This window comes from Zingiber officinale, chromosome 3B (assembly GCF_018446385.1).
Source record: "Zingiber officinale cultivar Zhangliang chromosome 3B, Zo_v1.1, whole genome shotgun sequence".
NCBI lineage: Eukaryota > Viridiplantae > Streptophyta > Magnoliopsida > Zingiberales > Zingiberaceae > Zingiber > Zingiber officinale.
In genome coordinates, this window is record NC_055991.1 from 314,758 (window position 1) to 338,504 (window position 23,747).

Below are 23,747 nucleotides of genomic sequence, written 5' to 3' on the forward strand. Positions count from 1 at the left end.
GAATCATATGTGCCTTGTCACATTTTTTTTTTTGAATCATTTTAATCAACTCTTTTGCACAGTCAAATCACTCTGCTTTAGACTTTTCTTTGTTTCTTTTTTTCTAATGTTGCATTAACTTTCAATTACGGAGAAGCAATAATTTCTAATATATTGAAATAACTATTTAAAGAAGAAAACGTCTACTGTTGCTGTCCAAAATTATGGTTAAGATAGGGTTAAAAATAGAAAGCATGAGTTGAAAAGCTTTAGATTTGGAAACTTAAATTTCATAAACTTTAAATTTTGCAAGATCTTAAACAATTGATGATACAGAGAGATAAGATTTATATATATATATATATATATATATAATCCATCCTAAACAAAAGCAGGAAGTTCACTTAAAATTCCTTGATTTGGATGCAATGTCTATCCTCATAACTTCAAAAGGCAGCATGAAACTTGAGATCTCAGCTCCGTTGACCACTCTCTGTGACAATGACACGCCCCAATTGATAGATAAAAATAATAATAATAATCAAAATTGACTGTCTCTGTGCTGCCGGAATCAGCAAAATGTTAATCACAAAGAGTAACAGGGACTTAAATATTTAATATTGTAGCTTGCAAATCAACACTTTTATGCCTTTTTGAATACCTTAGTTTTTCTCCTCCCACCTACCAGCTCTGTCCTCTGCATCTGTGCAGTAGAATGAAAAGACAAAGGAATTAATAAAATCCTAATATCTCTGTGTTAAAAATAAAAAAAAAAAAGATTAGTTTTGTTCCGAGGAGATCTACTCTATCATTCAAACAGCGACTGATCGTTGCAATAAACCCATACTGATCTGTACCATCTCTTTAATCCCAACGCAGAGGATCATCAACAAGAATGATGAAACCATAACACGCTTCCACAGCTTTGCAGGAACCCTGTTTAACGATCATCTCTCTCCCCTGCGATTCCTTTCTTTTGATACAACTGGCGAAGAAACACTAGCCATCATCATTGTTGAGCTGCAGCGAGCACACACTGACTGAGGATTCAGGCAGCTGAGTTCTCCTGCGCTGCAGTAATTCGTATGGACAGCTAATGTTCATAATCATGGCCATCAATCGATGGTTTGAAGACAACTCTTGTCTCTTCTAAGGACATGGAGGATGTTAGCAATAAAATGATTTCTCTCCGTAGCTCCGTCCCTTTTGCATGGCTTTGATCAGGTGCTTGGAGCCCCTCTCCCTCACTTTGCAGCCTTCTTTTGCTGAAATTTATTGCAGGGAAGAAAAGATCAGAGCGAGTGTCTTCTCCGTCAGAGCCACGATCCGACAATTTAAAGGACGGGGAGGGGAGGGGAGAGGAGAGGAGAGGAGCGGCAAACCATGGAGCCTTCCTCCGATTTCTTCGCCTTCCTGGTCCGCGGCGTCGACGAGCTCCTTGGCGACGCGAGCTTTTCGTCGAGCGATTTCATGTCGCTGCAGTTCCTGCAGCGCGCGGCGGCGCTCCTCCGGGCGCTCCACTCCCGGCTGACCGGCCTGGTGAGGAAGCTCCACCTCCCCGTCGGGGAGAGGTGGCTAGACGAGTATATGGACGAAAGCTCCCGCCTTTGGGACGTCTGCCGCGTCATCAAGCTCGGTGTGGCGGGGATGGAGAACTACTGCTCCGCCGGAGCTGACATGGTCGCGGCGGTCGAAAGGTGGCGGCGCGGCCCCACTGCTCAACTCGCTCGGCAGGTCGTAGTCTAGTCGCCATGCTCTGTTTTATGCCGGTTTAAAAATCTAATTTTTACGACCCTTTCGATTCGGTTGGTTAAGGCGATGCGCGCGGTTTCGATTTGCCGGCGAGAGGCGACGGGATTGGAGGAGGAGAACAGAGCGCTAATGGAGACGCGGATTGAACTATCATCGTTAAAATTGGAGGAAGCGTCGTGGGCGGAATCGAGATACGATGCGTTCAACGGCTTCAGAAGCATGCTTTGCGCGCTGAGGAACGCCGGCTCCCTCCTCCTCCTGATCCTGCTATGGGGCTCGGTGCACTACGGGCCCGATTTGGCGGCGGCGTTGGCGGCTGCCGGCGAGGGCTACTCTCCGTTCTTCGCGTCGGAAACGTCGCTCTGCGTTGCGAGGCTGCGGCAGAGGATGGTAGCGGAAGCGGGACGAGCAGCGCCGGGGATCCGGATGCGGGAATTCAGGCGGGTGAGGGCGAGGACTGAGGAGCTGAGGGAAGAGCTGGAGAGTGCCGGGGCGTGGAGGTGTGACGCGGAGGCAGCCGCCGGCGGCGGGAGAGTGAAGGAGATGGCGGAGGAGCTCAAGGGGTGGTTGGGAATGCTGAGGAGCGGAAGTGAGAGCCTGGTCGGGGAATTGGATGACTTGCTGGATGAGATCGTGGAGGCAAGGAAGAAGCTGTCCTACCTTTGCAGCAGGAGATGAAAAAGATTCCAAGAAGGAAAAAGAAGCCGCCATTGGAGAAGTTCCTGTTTCATCTAGAAATTGTGCAAATTCAATGCCGTAACAAGAGATCGTTTGACATTGAAAAGTCTTTGTTTGTCGCCAGAAAAGGTTGACTTTGTTTGATGTGTTTAATGTTCACTGTACTCCGAAAGATTTGGTAGGCGATCACGGTGATCGCCGCATTCATTCTCTCAATTCAATCGAATCAGAAAGTTGAAATTTTTATGTGAATTCCAAAATCATAGCAACATACATCGTGTGGATCTATATGAATCAAACATTCACCTGCTCCATCTGCAGATCCTGAGATTTCAATGGCTCGTACTCGCCCAAGTAGGCCTCCAGATGACCGGCCAAGCTCGACTTGTCGATGCTCTCATGGTGGTACGACTTGCAGACGAAGTAGATCACGGTCTGCACCGTCAGCGCGAAGAGGATCACCAGCCCCAGGAGGAGGAGGAGCAGCAGCGCGAGCAGCCAGGTGAACCCTGCGGTGTGGGCGCGACGGCTCTCCAGGAGGCGGCGGAAGCACCACTCCACCAACCAGAAGCAGAGGTTGAGCTTCGCGAATATGATGCAGGAGATTAAGAGCTTGCCTTGGATCAGCAGCCGGCTCCGCCGCATCGCCTCCAGCCCGCGGGAGTCCTCGAGGACCGAGATCACGCTGGCGAGGTGCCAGACGACGCTGATGTAGACGAGGGTGACGACGTAGAGCGGGATCAGGAAGAAGATGACGAGGGCGGGGCCGGCGGCGGAGTCGTCGCCGGTGGCGAGCATGATAGAGAAGAAGAAGAAGACGGCGACGGAGTGCTGGGCGAAGAGGATGAGGAAAGCCCAGAGGAAGGTAGAGATGAGGCGGCGCCAGACGCGGGGCACGACGGTGAGGACCTGGCGGAAGGAGGCGAGGTCCCGGTGGCGGGCTGTGTAGATGGAGGCGACGGAGTAGACAACGGCGGCGGTGGACAGTAGCGCGAACACGAGGAGGGCGAGGAGGTAGAATCCCTTGAAGAGGAGGAAGGCCGACCAGTCAGAGGCGAGGCGGTGGAGGGCGGAGGACTCGGAGGCGGAGCCCGGGGGGGTGTCGTCGAGGACGTACTCATCGCGGCGGATGGAGTGGAAGAGGCGGTGGGAGATGGCGATATGCGCGAAGAAGAGGAAGGAGAGAGGGAGAACAAGGGCGCCGGCGATCTGGGCGAAGAGGCGACGCCCGCCGGCGAGGATCTTGGCGGCCTCCTGATAGATGCCGACGATGCCCAAGAACTGAAGCTCCTCCGGCTCTCGATCCATGGCCGATGCTTCTGCTGCCGCTGCCGCTGAATCGATCGGATTGCGAAGTAGATCAGATTTGGGGATTTTGAATGAATACAAATAGAAAATTCTTTCCAGACGAAGACGAAGACTTTTGACTTTTGACTTTCATTGGAAGCAAAGTAGGGCTTGGCTTTCCAAATATTTACGTTCGTACCCAAATATATTTTTTCAAAAAAAAAAAAAAAAACTGTGATGGATTAATTAATTTTTTAATAAATTTATAATCAACTGTCAAATGACTAAATAGTATATCTATCATCCTCTCTACTCTATATTTATCCAACTACCTGATAAACTCACCTAAAACTTGGATAGTCATCAATTCAGAGTGATAGATTCACACAACTAAACTATTTTATTTAGAGTACTCAACATAATCAAACGATTCAAATTTTTTAAATCACTACATTCATTCGTCTCAATCAAATAATCCAATTTGACTAATATGTTGACATCTCAATTTATTGGAGCTCTTAGCTCAACTAGTCCATTTAATAGATGAAACTTTTTTGGAACAATTTGTTTTTTTTTATGAATTCAATGAACCATTTTTGATTAAAAGCAAAGGGACTTAAATATTTATTTATTTATTAATCTTTGATCTTACAGAGAAGAAATCAAAGAAATCAAAGGTAGAATTCCACGTGACATCTATGAATTATTATGTGGATTCTTCTTATTAGGCTTGATTTTCTACCAAAATATGATGCATTGCTTAATTGATTATTAAAGATATTCTTTTATGAGCATTAAAAAAATTGTCACCCATTGTGGGCTCCCTCCACTAATTGTTAGGTAAACATCCTTTTAGATTGAAGTCGAAGATTTTTTTTTTTTTTTTTTTTTTTTTCCGTTTTGGGTGACATTTCAACCCCTTGAAAAGAAAAAACTTACCGACATATTATATTATATTATATTAAGGGTTTTTTAAATATTAGCAAAACTTCTACGGCGTTCTAGAAAGTTGTTAAATGTGAGGGCATTTTTAGAATTTTATCCTGAGAAAAATTGTCCGCCAGGAAATCCTCCGGTGGCGAGTCGCCGTCCGCGAACTCCATGGATCTCGACGTCGATTGTAACCCATTGCATTGTTCATTCCAAGACTATCCTTCCCTTCGTGTTTTGATCTCTGCCAATCCTCCAATTGATTTTTTATTCCATCGGTTCGGCGCGAGTCTCCGATCGCCCCGCCAAGCTGCCACAACAATGGCTGCCTCCTCTGTTCTCTCGCCCGCGATCGCTTCTTGCCCGTCCTTTCCTTCCTCGCCATAACCTCCCTCATCGCCCTTGCTTCGCTGTGGCGGACTCTGCCGCCGCCATTGGCTGCACTCTCAGACAGCCCGCCTCCTCCACGTGACGCTGGCGGCCCACCGAAGAGCTGCGCGACCTTCTACTGGTAGCCGGGGAGGCAGCGGAAGGCGATGGCATCCTCTCAGAATTCAGAGGCGTCGGGGGTGGGGTCACATCGAACACTGCTGCGTTCAGGCGGGCGGTCGTGGACCTCGCCGGAGAGGAAGGCGGCGCACAGCTGAATGTGCCAGCCGGCCAGTGGCTCACCGGCAGCTTCAACCTCACCAGCCGTTTCACGGTGGCAAAAGGTAAATCATGAATAACTACTAGTCTTTGAAATAGTGACTAACGCATGAAGTAGATATTTATTTTAACTATGTCAAAATTCGAATCTCATACCTCATAATGATAGCACCTCATACGCTAGCTCTTAGACCGTCCCGAGGAACACTCACCAGCCGTTTCACTCTTTACTTGAGGCGGCTGCCGTATTTCTGGACTCACAAGTTCTAATCGCCACGTCCAAAATTCAAAATGTTCGTATATATATATAGATATAATTATCAAACTAATTAATTGTAAATTAATTGATTAGTATCAGGCAAATGGAAATGGAATGGAATGTTGTTTGCAGGGCAAAATGGAAGCATAGATGGGCAAGGAAGAATGTGGTGGGACTAATGGTGGAATAAAACTCTCAATCACGCAAGAGGTGAGGTCACCTAGTAGAGCTGGTGAATTCACATAACATTCTCATCTCCAATCTCACCTTCCTCAATTCTCCTTTCTGGACAATTCATCCAGTTTACTGCAGGTTGTTCATGTCCTTTTTTTTCTTTTTTCTCTCTAGTAAACTTGCTCTCATTTTACTGATAAACTTGTTCTTCATCAATCTTCAGCAATGTCGTGGTTAAGAACATTACGATACTGGCGCCTACTAATGCTCTAAACACTGATGGTGATTCAAGCTCGCGTGTTTGCTTGAAGACTGCTACATTGAGAGTGGGGATGCCTTAGTGGCTGTGAAGAGCAGATGGGATCAATATGGGATGGCCGTGGCACGACCAAGATCAAATATCATTATCCGCCGAGTGTCTGGCACGACCCCTACTTGCTCGGGGGTTGGTATCGGAAGTGAAATGTCAGGTGGGATAGCTAACATCATAGTGGAGGACCTTCATGTCTGGGATTCTTCAGCTGCACTAAGAATCAAATCATATCGAGGAAGGGGAGGCTACATAACCAATATCACAGTTAGCAATGTGGTTATGGAGCTGGTGAAGGCGCCGATAAGATTCAGCAGGGGCTCAGACGATCATCCAGACCAGGGACATGACCTTTACATCAACAATGTTGTTGGGGTAGAGATTGGGAAGGGACCAGTTCTTGAAGGCATCCCTGGGACAATGTATGAGAGGGTAAGTTTCATAAATGTCAGCTTGAGTGGGTTCAAGTCTAAGTCGAAATGGCTCTGTGAATTTGTCATGGGAGAAGCTCATGATGTCTCACCGACACCATGCCGGCAGCTGAAGAGCAATGCAACTTCATCTTGGTGCAAGAAACCTTCTTAGCCTAAGCAATAGCTCCATCATTAAATTGAGAGCTAAGCTTAGGCAAGGATTCTTTCACATTAAGAAGAACCTTAAACAATCATTAGGTGATTGATGATACATGAGAAATTTGGTAAAGTACAGAATGTTTTTCACCCATTGATTCTGTTTGCCTGGAGATAGATCATAGGCGACATGTAAAGATTAAATCACAGAAGATAGACAATACTTGTTGGTTTTGACAAGGTTAAAGCTCACACTAAATCTCTAAGTCTACTGATGAATGCAAATATAATTCAGGACACTTTTTTGGAGAATAAGTGATGAGGACAACCATTTCAAAGCTCAATGATTGAAACAAACTTCTCAATGAACTCAATTTCAAACAAGTTTAAACTTGAAATAGAACTAATAAATGGGGAAGAAAATGGCTATCAGAAACATTTGGTGATAGAGTACCTGTATCTACCCAAATAATTTATGCTGAATCTGAGAAACTTAGATCTTCTTTTCTGTTGATGATATGATTTTCTTTGCTGGGTTCCATGGATTATCTGGTATTAACAGCCGACACCGACATGTGAAATGTCCACATTGTCAGTGCATATCCTGATTGCTCAAACTTTGGAATCAAACATCCACGCCAGTTTCTGAGCAGCTCCACAGAAGGCTCTTTCAGTAAATATGATTGAGAATGTTACCGTAATTTTGCTTTAGCAAAACATACTCCTGCTAAGAGTCCTGCATATTTGGTTTTCATACATCTATCAGGAAGCTGAAAAAGGAACAAGACGGTTATCTAACCAATATATAAGTATGAATACCAACCGAAAAGGATACTCAAGAGGTTCTGCATGCTTGTTCGAACCTTGAAAAGAAATAATCCAGCAATTGAAAGAGGAATCTTATTCAGAGATCCTACAAGGCTGGAGAAGGAAAAGAAAAATTGATATGATTGGTTCAAGTGTATCGGATGTGTTTAGGGCACACAAAATAGGAAGGGATCAACTAAACAGTTCGAATCTTGCATCTGGTTTTAATAGGGATGTACCTGTAAGTAGTTGCACTTGTCTGGTGAAGAAACCACAAAGAAGTGAAACTGATGGCAAGACCCAGAATGCCACTTAAAGTTATTACTAACCAAAACATAGGCATCCTCAAAAGTGGCCTGTCAAATCGCTTGATAGATACATAATTCCAATAAGACGACAAAGATGGAATTGAATTTATGAACAATTCCGATAGAACAGAAAACAGTCTACCTATTTATGTCTCCAAGGACTTAAAATGATATTGCACTTCTTGAAAAACAAAAAAAAAAGGAAAATAAGTATAATTCAACACTTACGTTTCATAGAGATACTGCACTTCTTGAAAAGCAAACATCAGTACTATCCCCAGTGGTAAAGATAGAGTGTTGTTGAGAAGAACCATTGAAAATTCATTCAAGTTTCCAGACTTGGTGACTTGTTTAGCACTATCCATAACCCATCGCAGCGTTAACTGAGAACAAGTTCATGATAGAAAATGAATACTAGAAGATATACAAGTTTATAACCATTTGACTAATATGCTAAGAGCAAGCATGTTATCCTAGAACAGTATATTTATAACAGGTATATAAATCAACAATCACAGAGAATGAAGTAATGAGAATAACTGTCTTGTAGTGGATAAAATTCTGGTGATTTTGTGGAAACTAAAGGTTAATGGCTAATAAATGGATCAAGGTTCAACTGTTTGTAATTCTGTTGGTTTGTCAATAGACAAGCGACTAATTATGATGTGATTTTAACACTTCTCAGAGTATGTTAAAACAAAGAGTCATTGGTGCCCAGATTTAAGCTGACTAATAGATAGTCGGTTTGCTTTTAATTTAAACATCAGATTTTCTTGATATTTAAAACTTTAATTTCTTGAACAAATTACTTAAATAACTGAGCAACAGCAAGCATCTTCGTCCGTGTATGCATGAAATTAGTAGTTGGTTTTAGACTTTTGATTTGAAGGGGAGCCTTGGCGCAACGGTAAAGTTGTTGCCATGTGACCAAAAGGTCACGGGTTCGAATCCTGGAAATAGTCTCTTGCAAAAAGCAAGGTAAGGCTGCGTACAATGGATCATTCCCCGGGACCCCGCATGACAAGAGCTTCGTGCACCGGGTTGCCCTTTTTTTTTCAGACTTTTGATTTTATAGACATCTTCACAAAATAACTTAGGCTTTCAAAGTAAAATATGTGAATCTTCTTACTGAGTATGCTGCTGTTAGAAAGCAATTTGCAATTTGCCATGAATAGCCCACTGCATGAAAAGAAAGATCCGTCATGCCTCCTGAAATTGCCGAAATGATCTGCAGCAGAAGGATAAAGTTGAATCAGAAATCAAATGTGCTATAGTAGACTTTCCTACAGTTTCATGGAGAATCAAGTTTGAGCAATTTTCTTTTTCAGGATGCCCATACTGTATGTGGATAATTGCCAATTGAATCACAGGGGCAGTTTTCTATTTCTTTCTATATCTCCCATTTATTGACATATACACAACGATCCAGAAAAAACAACACTAAAAACTATTCTACTTAAATGTTGACAGATATTTTACAAAATATAAACAACATGCCCTGCTGGTCCACAAGACAAAAATGGTCAATTATGAAGAGGAACATTGTTTTATCATGACTACTGTCATGTCATTATTTATTTCTATATTTAGTTCCCAATAAAGACAGTTATTATTCACATTTCAGTTTTATCATTTATTCGTAGTAAGTAGAAGCTGTCCAGTTTTATCAATCTTGCTCGGATGGAATTTATTAAGTGGCTATGTGATAAAGGACCTGCTATGTTTGCTGCACAGAGAATTGCAGAACACATATTTCAAAATTTCCAATTCATAAGAATGGGTTAATTATGTATTATGAGCTATTCAAAATCAGTTTGCAGGAAGGAACCGAAACTTTCTTCTTTGGTGGAGAATGGGGGATTCAGCACTCTTTATAATGTTGTGATAGATACAGTGCTGGTGTATTTGGACTCAGAGAAGTAATTTCAGAAAAAGTTTTGATTTACTCCTCTAGGTCTCAATCTGTTTGGATTGGCAGGATGGAGTTTGTTTAAAAGTTCTTCAGCTTTGACCTCTCATTCAAGATTTTTTCACCGCATTGCCAAGTTTGCTTTGTTGTGCCAGATTCAAAGCTTTGATTGTTCATACATGCCACTATGCTCTACCAAGCAGGAGCACCATAGATGGTTTAAGTAGAGTAAATTCCAATTTTGTTTAACTGAGTTTCAATCTGCTTGGCCTGGGTGGACCATGTAGATAGGTTTGGAAGAAGCTATATCAGGTAGCAACCTTATGTTGCTTCCTAGGTCTGATGCAGGGCCTATTTATTGCACTTAATGATTAGCTTCTAGATGCACCCAACCAAAATTGATCATGACTTACATATTCCTCTCTAAAAAAGCATTATTATAGGAAGCTATATTGAAGAACGAAATACCATTAGGCAGAGGGCAGTCCACACTTTTTTATCATGATGCCTCATGAAAATGTATGTTTCTCCGAGGGCAGTAATGACATTGGTGACATTCTTGAGAATCGTTACCATAGCAACATTCATGTATCTTAAACTGCATTTAGAAGATCACATATTAGACAAAATATAAAAGAATTCCATGTTAATGCAACAAGGAAAAGATAACCAATCAAATCAAATCAAACTGCCTACCCCATGCTTGCAGTGAATGATGCCAGAAACTAATCATACCGATGAATTGAGATAAGGACTATTAGCCTACACTACTACCCTAGATATATGCTTTGTAGGGATGAAGAAGATGAGATAAATATATTTAATGTTTTCCTATATGTAGAATAAACTCCATTGCTACAGGAGACAGTCAAACTATGCGGCTGTGCCTACAAACCAAAAGAAAACATAAGAGGAGCAAAATTCAGTACGCCAGTAGAAGTTTCCTATTGAAACTTTAAAATTTAGTCATCTCATCCCCCATAGACTTAATATTTTAAAGTTCATCTGAGCATAACCAATCTAACGGAATGATAGCAGATACAATCTGTATTTGTAATTGTCTCAAGAAAAAACTGAACAATCTCTGCTCTTGAGACTTGTAACATACCTGAACATGCTTGTGATAAGCATCCCAATAAATATAACATTCACTGGCAACCAGACTTTAACCAATTTCCATGTGAGTGGTTCTGTTGATATTATGTTGAACAAACTCAAAGAGGAGACTATAGTTACAGACACAAGATTCTGCAACCAAAGGCAATATGGAGTAATAGTTTAATAATATGTAACACTTCATGTGATATTAATGAAGCAACTGATAAATTTCATGATAAAAAATATGGATAAATGAGATTGAGCTACAAAACCTGGTATAACATTAAGGAGATTCCAGCATTAAAATCATAGCCGGACAGTACAAGCTTGTTAACTAAAATCATGCTAATTGATGTTATGCAGTATGCTAGACCAGACACAAGAGCCTGGTTCTGTATCCTTGCACTATCCTGCTCTTTTTCAGCTTTACCATCTTCCAAATCCATGCTAGGCTCGTAAAAATACTTTGCTCCTGATCTACACAGTAAAGCAGAAGTTCACAATTGAAATGCCAGAAACTCGAATAAATATAGTTAGAAAAAGGGTGGTGAAACATTAAATAGCTGGTGTAAAACAGTGATAAAAGAACAAAGAAGAAAGTATTACAGGATAAATATTGTTTTTGGTGACAGTGGTGCACTTGGATTCTTCAACTCCTTAAAGGCTAGGAAATTATCCCTACATCTAAAAGAAATTTCAGAAAAATGGTTTTGTAATTTTTGAGCAAGCAAGGACATAGACAATGAGATTATTTGCCTGCTAAGTATTCCATCTATGAATCTTCACTTTTATGTCCTCAAGAATGTTCATGATGCTAACCTTTGGTGCAATGCATTACTTGATTCACAAAGGAGTGCAAGTACTATGTCATCCAGAAGATAGATACACTTATTTCCGGTAAGGAGAGTAACAAATTTGCTGCTAACTTAAAGTCTATTATCAACAAGTTAGATGCTTCACATTGGTGAATAAGTGATTTTAAATGGATGTACAAACTGTAATTAGTGTAATAGTGTTTGGTTCATCATGCTTAGCGATGTCACTTCTCTTTGTAATGTTTTTTTGTCGCTGTAGATAGATCCAGTAACTAACTACTTTTTTGCTTTTAATTAATCGTGGAAAACTTTACCTTCCTTTCTCCTCAAATATGATGCTGAACCTAACATTAGGAATGATCTCTCTTATCAAATTTGATGAAAATCAATTAATCATTATAAACATAATTGTTACCAAAATGAAATCCAGGAAAGAAAAATAAAATTCTTAGATGTTTACACTAACAGGCTGATAGACAAGGAGCAAAATAAGTTACCAAACAAAAGGTGAGTAAAAATACGGGCCAAAAGCTATCATGCTTGCCTGTTGACAGTATCTCTTTGTCCAGAACCTATGGGGACTGTGATAGTGTCTGACATTCTATGCTGATCATTGCTCCTCAAAGTATTTCCTTCATCATTTGGGATTAGGCTACTTACAGCCTCTGAATGAGTTCTTCCGATGAGTTCACCAGGAGATTTTAAAGGATGAACTCTGAAACTAATAATGGATAAGAATTTTATCAACCAAACAAAGAACAATTTTTTGCCAAGCCAAAATTGCTAAAAAAAATATAAATAAAATAAATTAGAGATATTTTATGAAAGATTCACATGAGAAACACAATGAAAACATTATCTTGCTAAAATTAAGATTTCAAAAAAAAGTGACTACACAAAACACATGTCAATTACATTGAAATTTATTACAACTAAATAAACAGAGAAAATGCATATTTAGACTGAAGTCTCAACCAGCATGGAAAAGCATCACATTTCTCTTGAACATGAAAGCCAAACCAATTTTGGCTCATCTAAGTAATCTCCTTACAGTTTCACAAATTATGAATAATAAGGCAGGATTTGATCCTAGAACCTTGTGCAATAATAAGGAAGGTCATTGCTAAATCACAAATTAAGAATAGTAAGGCAGGATTTGATCTTGCAACCTTGTGCAATAATAAGGAAGGTCATTACTAATCGAGCCACCTAAGAACTTTCATCTTAGTTCTCTCTTCCATGAATATGAAACATAATTCTTTGATCATAGAAGTACAAGTATATAGATGTTAGCTACTTTTTTGTACATTATAAGCATAGGAACCTCATTTAGTCATCTCAAAAGACCCACGTACAGATATGACTTGAGACTCGTGTATAACCATTGGAAGAAAGAACAAGAAAGCATACACCCAGACTTTAAGAATTTCATGTGAGTAGAATTGATCATTTTATTCAGTAAGGAAATTGCAAATCATAAAATTGGGGGAAAATATCAAAACTCATCTTTTAAACTTAGAACAAGCTCGCTGACAGCTAGATAAAATTCTGTCGTTTATCGTTAAGTAGGTAGAAGCCAATAGAGGTATCAATCAAATAAAAACAAAAATATCTCACAAAGACTCATCCTTCAAACATCAAAGCACGATAAATTAAATTAGCAATAGCCAAATTTAATGACCATTTATAGCAAGAAGACGAAACCCAACTCATCAGATACCCTTCGCGACAACATTCTGGACTCCAACTCAACTAAGAAAAACGAACTTCCTAGTCAAAGCTACTTCTCATCGTCTTCCATAACTCAAAAGCAACGGACGAGGCTTCAAACATTTACAAATATGCTCCAGAAACCGAACAAGAGAGGGAAAAAAAAACGGGATTTTAACAGAAACTCACCTCGACCCCATGAGCACGAAGAACCGATCGAAAATCAGCTATCCGAAATGAAACCGGCCGATTGCGCAAAGATGGGAAAGGGTCAAACAGCAGGCGGAGGGACAAATCAGCGAGAAGAGCGAGCCCCTCGGAAGATTCGCAGGGTTTGGAGCTCCGATGCGATCTTTGCCGTGAGACCGTACAATATTTAAAGCTGTCCATTTCGGAAAATAAATATTCAATGAGGAAAAAAAAGGTCCGCAAAAGACAAATCTCTTTCTCCATTCTCCAATGCTTAATCGGTCAAACACGGTCCGCTTCTTCGCGACCGCGTCGTGAGAACTAGATAACATGCGCAGTACAAAGTTGACTACACGCAAATGGATCGTCTTAGACAATTATGATAAGGTAATAATAGTTTTTTTAAGAAATAAATGATAGGTATAAGGATTTATACAGTAAAAAAGTGATAGGGCTCCCCTTCAATTAATCCATAAAAAAAATATTAACAATTAGTGCAGATAAATTTGTCTTTTTTACTAAAATATCAAGGAATAATGATAATAATGTAAATACATGCCTATATCCACACATTCTAAATTGTGCGTCCCAAAAGAATCATTAAATGAAAATTTGATTAACATTGAAAAATTAAAAGATGAATTTTGATTTTGTATCGTCCAGCAAAATTAGAAATTTAATTTAAGAGAAGAGATGGAGCAATCGATGAAGAAGGAACTGGACATATTCAATGCATGCGAGCGTAGGCGGCATGACCGAGCTGCTGCTGCTGCTGCTGCAACTTGTCGAGCGCCGCCTGCCCTTGCCTGCCCTCCTTCGCGTACTGCTCCCACATCCACTGTTCATCCGTCATCAGATGTTGTTTCCTTTCCATGTCCGACATCTGCACGTACGACGGCGGCGGCACCACCGTCGACGCCGCGAACGGGTCGCTGCCAGAGGCCGCCGCGCCGGCTGCGCCCGGAGGCGCTGGCAATGCCAGCATCGGCTGCGGCGGAGGGATCACCACGCTGCTCGAGCTCCCGGTTTGACCCTGCCTCTCCGTCGCCGCCGTGGCCTGCGCCTGCGCGTACAACCCGTCCAGCAGTAGCATGTCGAAGCCGCCGCCGAGCACCGCCCTCTTGTCCGACAGGTTGGTCGCCGCCGCCACCAGCGCCGTCTCCCAATCTGAGGAATCCTCGGCCTCGAACGCCTCCCATTTGGGCGCCGCAGAGTCCGCCAATGGGCCGTCGAACAAAGCGAGAGCAAGCTGGTCGCCGTGCTCCTCCCCTGTCATCGCGTCTCCCTTCAAGTTTAAAAAGTCCACGTCTTCCTCCTCTGCTTCCTTCGTCGTCTTCTCTGGCGACGAAGAGTTATCCTCGATCACTGCCACGGCACGCTCTTGCTGCGCCTCTTCAACCTCTTCGGGCTCCGGCGCCGGCAACGCCTTCAGTGCATTCTTCTCGTACTCCGGCTCGGGCTCTTCCTCGGGTGGTTTGGTGGCGGCCACGGTGATCGCAGCCGCCGCCTCCTGGCGCTGGCGGTTAGCGATGGCGAGGACGGACTTGTCGCGGATGAACTCTTCCATAACCTCGAGCTTCTTAGACGTGATCCGCTCGATCTCGGGATATTCAGATGACCGACAGACGCCGGCAGCCCGAGCCCAGCCGTAGAACAGGTCCAGCTCGTCGAACTGCTTGGAGAGGCGGTGGAAGATCTCGTGCACGCTGACGCACTCGGGGACCTCAAGATCCATAAACCGATCGACGAAGATGTTCATCAACTCGACGAGATCGTAATATATCTTGAAGCTCTCCTTCACCAGCGGATAAAGCGCCACGGCGACGATGCGGTTGTGCTTGGCGGCGCCTGTGGGGCGGCATGCGAGGAAGCGCTCTAGCATCCGCTGCAGGTGCCGCGTGCGAGCGAAGATTCGATCGGCGGGCATGTCTCTGACCGGAGTGGCGACTCTGGAGGCGGAGGCAGTGGCCGCGGCAGTGACGGCTCCAGTTGCGACGGTGGCCGAGGGGTCGGCGTCGTCGTCCTGGTCGTGGTCGAGGTTGGTAGAGCTGGGGCGTCGCTTGCGGCGGCCGTGCATGCGGTAGTCAAGGCGCTCGTCGAGGTAGAGGGCGTAGGTGCGGACGAATGCGGAGAAGTCGAAGGCGTCGGAGCGGGAGGTGTCGCGGAAATCGGAGAGGTTGAGCATGCGGGTGCCGCGGCGGGTGGTGAGGAAGATCTCCTTCTCGTAGGCGGAGTCGCCCTCCAAGAGGAGGCGGTGGATGAGGAAGAGGGTCTTGAGGGCCACCGTCCAGCTGCGGGTCTTGCCGAGGCGGCGGGAGAGGGTGGCGACGCAGGCACCGACGTGGGCACGGGAGTAGCACGTGAGGCTGAAGATCTCTCGAATGTGCTTCTCGTCGGCCGGGAACTCGTCGTGGCGAGTGGCCTTGACGATGGCCACGTCCAAGTCCGACAGAGAGGTGCTGTTGCTGACCTTGGCGAGGCCGATGCTTGTCTTGTCCTTGACGGCGCCGATCGCCTTGCGGAGCTTGCTCGGGGACATGGTCGGAGCAGTAATTAAGTCTGGAGTTGGAAGAAGGGAGGAGAGGCGTGTGGGGTTATCTTCTTCGTCGGTAGGGTGGTTGTCGATTGCGGTGGCAGTGGATAGGGATTTGAACGAGAGTTGTGCGCCATTAGAAGCCGCGGCGAAGTAGGAGCAAGTGAGGCTTAAAAAAGACAAACAAATGGCCGGTGGTCGTCGCGCTTTGACGATTTCCTCCTCTCCTGGTCGTCGTGTTGGGCGAACACCGTCGGGTTCAGGGCCGTCGCCAAACCACGCCAGCCCAAGTTAGTCATGCTACCAAAAACTGAGGGGTCAATAGATTCTACCTGCTTCAGCCTGGATATTCAATAAATTAACAAAAGCATTGACACAATCAGAAGCAGTCATGCTACCAAAAACTGAGCTGATCAAGAGGTAAATATATTATTTCAGAATTCTATTACAGATCAATACACAAGTTGACATTTCATCTATTGGTTCTCTTGCCAGGCGAGTGCAGAAACTAATGGCATATGGTAATAGTAGTAGAGAACCACAGGACTGATCAATTATGAAAGGTGTAGTGTGCATGCTGGGCCAACAGACTTAGCAACAGATAAGATCGTTAATGTTGGCTGTGATCCTGCGCGTAGGTGGTACAATATTTAGACGAATCAATGGGGCAGCGGAAGCTTTGATCTGGAGATCATGTTTTCTGGTAAGGAGCACAGCCAATACAACGGTTGCAATATCAAGTTGCTTTACACAGTGGCATCTTTCAAGGATTCTTACCAGGCTATACAACATGTATGGAAGGCATACGACCAGCATGAAAACTTGAATGCATTTCAATGAGCCAAGTTTTGCCACGTAGAGTGTTGTAGATTTAGGTTAAGAATCAAGACGGCCAACTCAATTTCAGCAGAGGTATCTGAGCAGTTTATTCTTCAAGAGTTCTGGAAAATCTTAATCAGTCTGTTTGCAGAGAAACTAGCGCATTTCAGTTGTCATTCTTGAAACTTTCAAGTGAGTCGGCCATTATATGAAGATTTCTGAAGTCAAATGCCTACCTAACATGGTATCAAAGAAAAGGGTTGGTGAAACTGGCTAGAAGAGATTCAGATTCAAGAGCATCTGGGTGATAGGCAAATATTCCAACATCTTCTGTCTGTTGCTAATCCAAATACATAAAATAATCAGATTCACAATCAAACAGAAATTTTGGTTCAAAGAAACACATAAGAAATAAACCAAACTGAAAATAGACGGAAATCAGCCACATGCACCTGTACATTAATTGTAGGTTGTCCATTGGTAATTTCAGCTCCTGCATAAGCATAATGCATTGAAGTACTGCCATCATTAGAAAAGTAAGGGACTGAATCAGGCATGGGAACCAGATTATTATGCGTGCAAGTTAATGCGTCATTCAGCATGGTAGATTGACATGGAGTGTTATCCTCGGTTAACCAAAAATCAGTGAGCTCCACATACTGGTCATTTTCAAATTCTAATAGCATAGAAGATAAAGCAGTTCCGTCGAGATTGTCTCCAGACGCCTTGTTGTTAGAATTCGGCTCGTGAGAATATATATTTTCTAATTCAGTAGAGATTTCCTCAGGGCCTATGGAAGAGGTTTCATCAACAGTTCCATTGGGAACAGCTGAATCAGGGACCTGCTAGGCAATTAATAAATATCAACACAAACATTAATTAAACTTGTATTTAACATACACATAGGAATGATGGCAGATACCTCATGATGAGCATTCTCTCTAGGTGGAGAGCTATTAAGAAACTCTAAAAATTCATCCAGCAGTATTCCATCAAATTCAAGAAGATCATGGTCAGAAGATGTCTCAATGACCGCAGAGGTCATAGCTTGCTCAGTGACAGGATTGAACAAAGTAGTTTGACAAGCTAAGGATTCTGGACCCAGAGGAAAAGAATCTTCAGTAGTTGTGTCGTCATCATAATCCTCTTCGTTAAAAGGTGCACCGTATTGCTCCCCAATTTTAGGACCTGAACCACTTTTCTGGAAGATTTTGCAGAGAACATATGCATCCTGTAATGTAAAAAGAGAGAGATTTATTAAAAATAGGGAATACCAATAATCAGATAACACAGAAAACAATATTCCAGAGCAATCCCATATCATTATATCAGAATGAGAAAAAGCAATACGAGAATATGTTTCTCACAATTTATATAGCTTCGCACCTATTAATAGCAAAGCATTGTGCTCATAATGACTACTATTACATCCTTCTGAAGTATTTCTAGGATCCACAATGGTATGTGGCTGCATTTTTCCAACTATAAAAATGGATTACCATGAGAATCCTTATCCTATAGCACAAGCAAGCTCTGACAATGGCTAACAAAGTCTAAATATGATCCTACGTACATATCATGATGCTTTGTGAACACCTAGTAACTCTGATTTCTGAAAGAACTGTTATATGTGATACCAATTTTAGTTTCCAAGTTCTGGAAAACGATAGAAAACCTAGGCCTAAGCTTCTAGATCTTTTGGAAAATGAAAATCACAAGCACAGAACAAACATGCAACCTGTATTATGAAGGTCAATCTCTTTAGCTATGCAGGTGGATGTAGGATGGTAGACAAATGCCTCGACTATGACCAGTGCTCAAATAGCACCCAAGTGGGCAGCGTGTCTCAGCCACGGACGGCCATTCGGCACTTATCTACCGCACACTCCAACAACCAGGACGCATGAACCTTCACAAATGGCTAGTTCTAGTTCCAATAACTCCTCTAGGATTTTCGACCAGTTACCCATTTGAATTTTAAACTTTAGCATTAGTTGTTTAGGCTTAGTTCTAGTCTTATCTAATGGTGAAACAATCGCATGGTAGGCTACAATGCTTACTGTGGCAATTGACACAAGCTTACCATAGACAATACACTAAGCAAACAATATTAACAGCAAAACAGCAGAGCATTTACAATAATATATGATGCTATCAATTGAGAACATATCAGAAATGCATTAAAGATTTAATAGTAGTGAAATCAAGTGCAACCTGAAAGAATCCAGCATCAACCAGTTCCTTGCTTTCTAGTCTGTACTCATACATCATCCAGTCAGTTCTGCTGCCTTTTGGAAGCTTTCCTACATGAAAAACTAAAGATTTCCTCATCCCAATGGTAGAAGAGTTGTGAACAACAACTTTATCATTTCCAGTAGCTTTCCAGTAACCATTTCCAGTTGTGCGATTTGCTCTAGAGCCATTAGGATATTTTCTATCTCTAGCACAGAAGAAGTACCACTCAAGGTCTTTGCTATGCAATTGAGATTTGCCTGCACAATTAAAAAATTGCATAGCCCGGTTATATGTCTTGGACCAACAAAAATGGATTTTTAGTAGACCATAACAATCCCAGGTCATAACTCCTTGAAATTTCCAGCATTAAAAAAAAATGAAGAAATTGCAAAGGCAAAGGCAAAGAAGACGTTAGGTCACCTGGGAGATCCCAAGGGGCAAATTTGTACAATTCAATTTCAGTAATAGCTTCAAAACGGAAAGGCTTTCCCATTATTTTTCTCTTCAAGTAGAACCAAACAAGTTCGACATCAGTTGGATGGAAGCGGAAACCTGGGGGGAGTTTATTCTTGGCCATGATGATGAAATTCTTCACAATAGTACTAAAATGAGATTTGAAAACTCTTATAAGACTCAACTTAATAGTAATGATAATCGTCACAGTCTTGGAGCTGGATGTTTCACAAGGCCCTTGTATATCTAGTAAATCCAGTTCCAAGATAAAACTTCTGTATTTATCAAGTCCAGTGGCAAAATATTATTCGATGAGAACACCACAGCCGCTTACGGCATATAAACCAAAAGTCAGGCCAAAGAAACCAAGGGTATTCCTTTCTAATGTCAAAATACATTTGATATAAAAGCACAATCCTGCAAGAACAGTTTTCACGTTAGGCAAAGTTCAATCATTAGATAAGAAGGAAAAGACCGAACTGAATGCATAAAACAGAAGCAGCATGTAGCAGGAAATAGAATCAGAACTCTACAGCACAGAGAAAATTAAAAATTGAAGTTGAATTTCTTCTATGGAAGACCGCAGACTCTTAAGAGATCTAAAATGAATCATAAATATCCAGCTCGTGCTTAGAGAAATCTACTTTACCAGATTTGGAAAACATATATCCTGAATCTACTTTATAGGAATTGGAAAACATATATCCTGAATCCAACCTATACATATCGTCAAAAACTAAATTATAATATGGGATATTTAGTCAACCCTCGGGTCACAGACATTTATGAAGAAGCATATCAAAATACTAATTCCTAAAATAGATCTGGGGAAATTGATATAAGCAACTAACTTCAAAAGAGGGAAATTTTACCAGCGTTGACTCGCGACTTAAGTCAACCGACTAAATTACTCAACAGTAGGAAGATCAATCAGCAGATCTAAGAACACGCAAACTCTTTAAAGGGGAAAACTATCTAGATCAAAACAAAAGCTACGATCCGTTTTGAAATATCTCATAATAGCTAGCCAAAAGCTAAGAGTACCCTAATTTTAAACTAGAATAGAGGGAGAATTGAGAACTAAGATCGATAAGAGAAAAACAAATCAAGTTCGCATGATTAGGCATTCCGGAAGGCAAACTTACGCCTGCGGAACCCTATCGAAGCTGAGTGCAAGCGCCGCCCTTGACGGCTTTGACCCTACGGGTGAAGGGGGCAGAGGAGAGTAGGAGGGAGTCTTTTATAGAAAAGAAGAGACTGAGTTTTTGCACATTTGCTCAAGAACTTTACAAATATAAAACATATGTCCTTTGAAAAAATAGGCCCTTCTCGAGTTTATCAAATACCCATATCAGCACCTGCAAATGAATAAATTACGAGTTTGGGATTCCTGTCATAAAATACTCAAGTAGGCCCTTCTAACCTTCTAAATTATGTCAAAATTGGTATCGATAGTTAAAATCGAGTATTTTTTCATTAATCATTGCCGTTAAAATGTATATTTTCGTTGAAAATAAAAAAAAACAATCACTTAATGAGGTCAAGAAAAATAAAATCAGAAGTTTAAAGGACGTAGATGTCATTTTCTTTCTTAGCTAGGAAGTTCCCTTTGCACCTCTCATTTAGGTTCCACGTGGGAGGATGTGGTTGGAGCACTAATCAGTCGAGTCAAACAGCTAGTTCCAATTTTGACTTTTTGGCTTGGTGATTAGAATAATGGATTAATGAATGGATAATATATTAACCTTGCAACGCCACGCGACGTATATAGTTTGATACGAGTATTATGCTAATGCAATTAAACTATTAATCTATCATAATTCATAAAGTTAAATTGTTAATTGCACGTTAAACAAATTAGGAGGGTCGTTAAATTGTTAATTGCAGGTTAAACAAATTAGGAGGGTCGTCGTAAATAAAACGAAAATAAGATGCGTCGACAGCAGGATTCGAACCTGCGCAGGCAAAGCCCAACAGATTTCGAGTCTGTCTCCTTAACCACTCGGACATATCGACGCTTTTTATTTTGGTAGCAAACTATTATATATTTATTCTTAATAATAGCTACCATTTGGCCTAATTATTGGATTTTTTTTGTATGTTCAATATAGATGTCAACTTTTTACCTAACCGCATACGAAATTTTCTGAAATATTCTCACTTGCCTTACTTTAAAAATTACTAAATCATGTCAGAAGGGCCTAATAACTAGCCTATAAGATATTACTATTATAAGATCAAAGATTCAAATTTAAGTATAGTCAAGATAAATATTTTTTTCATACGTTAGTCATTATTTCAAAGACAAATAGTCACTCATAATATACTTCTTCGGTATTGACCCTGAGACGAATTGACAGAGACACTAGAGATGAACGTAATCACCTTTTGTTACTAAAATTAATAAATCACATATTCAATATTCATTTTATCTCTTTGCATTTATTTGAATCAATTGCTTCGATTTTTATTTTTAACTTAAATACGTAGATTTTTTTTTTAAATAGATTATGTCAAAGTGATGTTTAGACAAACACATAAAATTTAGTTTAATGTAATTTCGAGTTCACTAAATCCATTAGTAAGTTTCGGTCAAAATCGACTTATAGACTTAAGCTCAAAATTACATTGAATCGAGTGATATGTGTCATCTAATTCTCTTAATTATATATATACCCTCAAATATTAATTTGATATAATATAAAAGTAATAATTTTTTAAACAATAATCAAAATTTTACTCATGTAACAAAATAAATAATTTTAATTTATTGCTAATTTATTATCTAAATAAATTTAATTGATTAAAATATTTTTTAAAATGATAACAATTTTAATTTTATTAAAAAAATCACTACTCTAAATATATTTATGTTAAATTGATATTTGAGAGCATGTACATAGTATAGTACCTGTTGGTTTTGATATAATCAACCAAGTCAAAGTAGGCTCTACGTATTTAATACCCTGTGTTTGAGTGTGCTGAGACTTAAACGCAAGAAGTCGAGCTGAAGATGTGGCAGACGAGAAGGATAGCACGGGGATCAAGTCGACAAATTCGGTGCATTCAAGGGACGAGAAACTGCAAAAGAGTACACCGGTAGAGTGAGAAGAACACACGCAGTGCTTCTGAGGGACGAAAAGTCGAAGTGGAAGATTGCTCGAGAAGAATGTCAAAGTTGGGTTCGAATGAGCTTAACTCCTAAAAGTCGGAAAATCACCCAAGTGATTGGAGCGGAAGACCAGACAAAATCAACACGAAGTTGACCTTGTCAGTGTGCCTAGAGTTGGTTCAGGTGTCTGAACCCCTTTGGTGCCGAACAAGCGCCTCAACAAAGCCCGTTGCTGAGGTTCATCGTTGGGTCCACGTTGGTGGCACTTCGGGCTCCCGGAGTTAGTCCAAGCCCCCGGACTATGATAAAACTTTATCTTCACACTGTTACATAGACGTTGTGAGCAGATAAGGAACATAGCTGAGGGGTGCCCGGAGTGGGTCCAGTCACTTGGAGTTGTCATGTCAGCAACAACTATTTTCAACGAGTAGACTATAAATAGAGCCCTGATTTTTTTAATTTGAACACGACACTTTTTGTATCAAATTTCTATCCTGTTCTTCAAGTTATATACTTATGACGCTTGTAAAAAGCTTATCCGCCTACGACAAAAGAAGAATTTTTAGTGCATTTCATTTATCTTTAATTAACAACCTCCCCAATTATAATTAAGTAACATCTGATAACTTCTTTTATTTTTATTCTATTTGATATTTTTTTTAAAGTGTTCATCTTACTTGAGTCAAAATATTTGAGAAAGGGTATTTTTGTCTTTTCAGAGTAATTCATCCCCCTCTTACCGGTCGCACAGGACCTATACATAATACTTGGTTCCATGTCATTCTGAACTCTCCAGGATAAAATCGGTTGATGAATCTAGGGAGCTTGGAATGATATAAAAGTAAGTTATATGTGTTTGTCTATTTTTCTAATTATATATGTACTTTTAAATATTAATTTGATATAATATATTAAATTAAATGATTTTTTTAATATAAATCAGTCTTTTAAAAAAAATCTCCATATTTAACAACAATAACAAAATGATTCAGATAAATGTGAAGGAGTAAAATAAATATTGGATACGTAATTTGTTAATTTTAAAAATAGGATATGTGATTTGGATATTTCATAAAGTTTTTTATGCAGTTTGATAATTAAATAAATAGCTTATCAAATTAAATTATTATGCTTATAAAAATGTATTTGGTTATAACTTATGATATCAAACTC

The 23,747-nt window shown here is 41.0% G+C and overlaps 5 protein-coding genes, 1 non-coding gene and 1 pseudogene across 12 annotated transcripts; 2 read left to right on the forward strand and 5 right to left on the reverse strand.

Annotated features, from left to right (window-relative positions):
• Positions 1-1,121: 1,121 nt before the first annotated feature.
• LOC122055309 lies at positions 1,122-2,627 on the forward strand. The gene is made up of 2 exons (XM_042616678.1): positions 1,122-1,713; positions 1,795-2,627. The coding sequence occupies exons 1-2, from the start codon at positions 1,363-1,365 to the stop codon at positions 2,407-2,409; spliced, it is 966 nt and encodes a 321-aa protein (XP_042472612.1). The 5' UTR covers positions 1,122-1,362; the 3' UTR covers positions 2,410-2,627.
• A 5-nt stretch (positions 2,628-2,632) lies between these two features.
• Positions 2,633-3,784, reverse strand: LOC122055308. The gene has a single exon (XM_042616677.1). It carries the CDS (start codon positions 3,715-3,717, stop codon positions 2,704-2,706), a length of 1,014 nt encoding a protein of 337 aa, XP_042472611.1. The 5' UTR covers positions 3,718-3,784; the 3' UTR covers positions 2,633-2,703.
• Positions 3,785-4,909: 1,125 nt separating this feature from the next.
• Positions 4,910-6,800, forward strand: LOC122055312 (annotated as a pseudogene).
• A 142-nt stretch (positions 6,801-6,942) lies between these two features.
• LOC122055311 (GDP-mannose transporter GONST1-like) lies at positions 6,943-13,606 on the reverse strand. Its single transcript, XM_042616684.1, has 10 exons — positions 13,423-13,606; positions 12,068-12,244; positions 10,981-11,185; positions 10,719-10,858; positions 10,079-10,208; positions 8,831-8,929; positions 7,930-8,084; positions 7,633-7,749; positions 7,410-7,507; positions 6,943-7,322 (listed from the first exon to the last, which is right to left on the reverse strand). The coding sequence occupies exons 1-10, from the start codon at positions 13,431-13,433 to the stop codon at positions 7,279-7,281; spliced, it is 1,176 nt and encodes a 391-aa protein (XP_042472618.1). The 5' UTR covers positions 13,434-13,606; the 3' UTR covers positions 6,943-7,278.
• Positions 13,607-13,948: 342 nt separating this feature from the next.
• LOC122055313 (putative clathrin assembly protein At1g03050) lies at positions 13,949-16,224 on the reverse strand. Its single transcript, XM_042616685.1, has one exon. It carries the CDS (start codon positions 15,959-15,961, stop codon positions 14,150-14,152), a length of 1,812 nt encoding a protein of 603 aa, XP_042472619.1. The 5' UTR covers positions 15,962-16,224; the 3' UTR covers positions 13,949-14,149.
• Positions 16,225-16,360: 136 nt separating this feature from the next.
• On the reverse strand, positions 16,361-20,731 carry LOC122055314 (NAC domain-containing protein 82-like). 7 transcript variants are annotated; one of them, XM_042616686.1, is made up of 6 exons: positions 20,608-20,731; positions 19,430-19,879; positions 18,989-19,266; positions 17,697-18,005; positions 17,227-17,616; positions 16,361-17,114 (listed from the first exon to the last, which is right to left on the reverse strand). In XM_042616686.1, exons 2-6 carry the CDS (start codon positions 19,584-19,586, stop codon positions 17,022-17,024), a joined length of 1,227 nt encoding a protein of 408 aa, XP_042472620.1. In that variant the 5' UTR covers positions 19,587-19,879; positions 20,608-20,731; the 3' UTR covers positions 16,361-17,021. The 7 variants fall into 7 exon arrangements, with proteins under 7 accessions (XP_042472620.1, XP_042472624.1, XP_042472626.1 ...); XM_042616690.1 differs by lacking the exon at positions 20,608-20,731 and having other exon boundaries at positions 16,361-16,915; positions 17,011-17,108; XM_042616692.1 differs by lacking the exon at positions 20,608-20,731 and having other exon boundaries at positions 16,361-16,919; positions 17,011-17,108.
• Positions 20,732-21,396: 665 nt separating this feature from the next.
• On the reverse strand, positions 21,397-21,478 carry TRNAS-CGA. Its single transcript has one exon. It is a non-coding gene; the product is annotated as a tRNA-Ser (tRNA).
• Between the last annotated feature and the right edge of the window lie 2,269 nt (positions 21,479-23,747).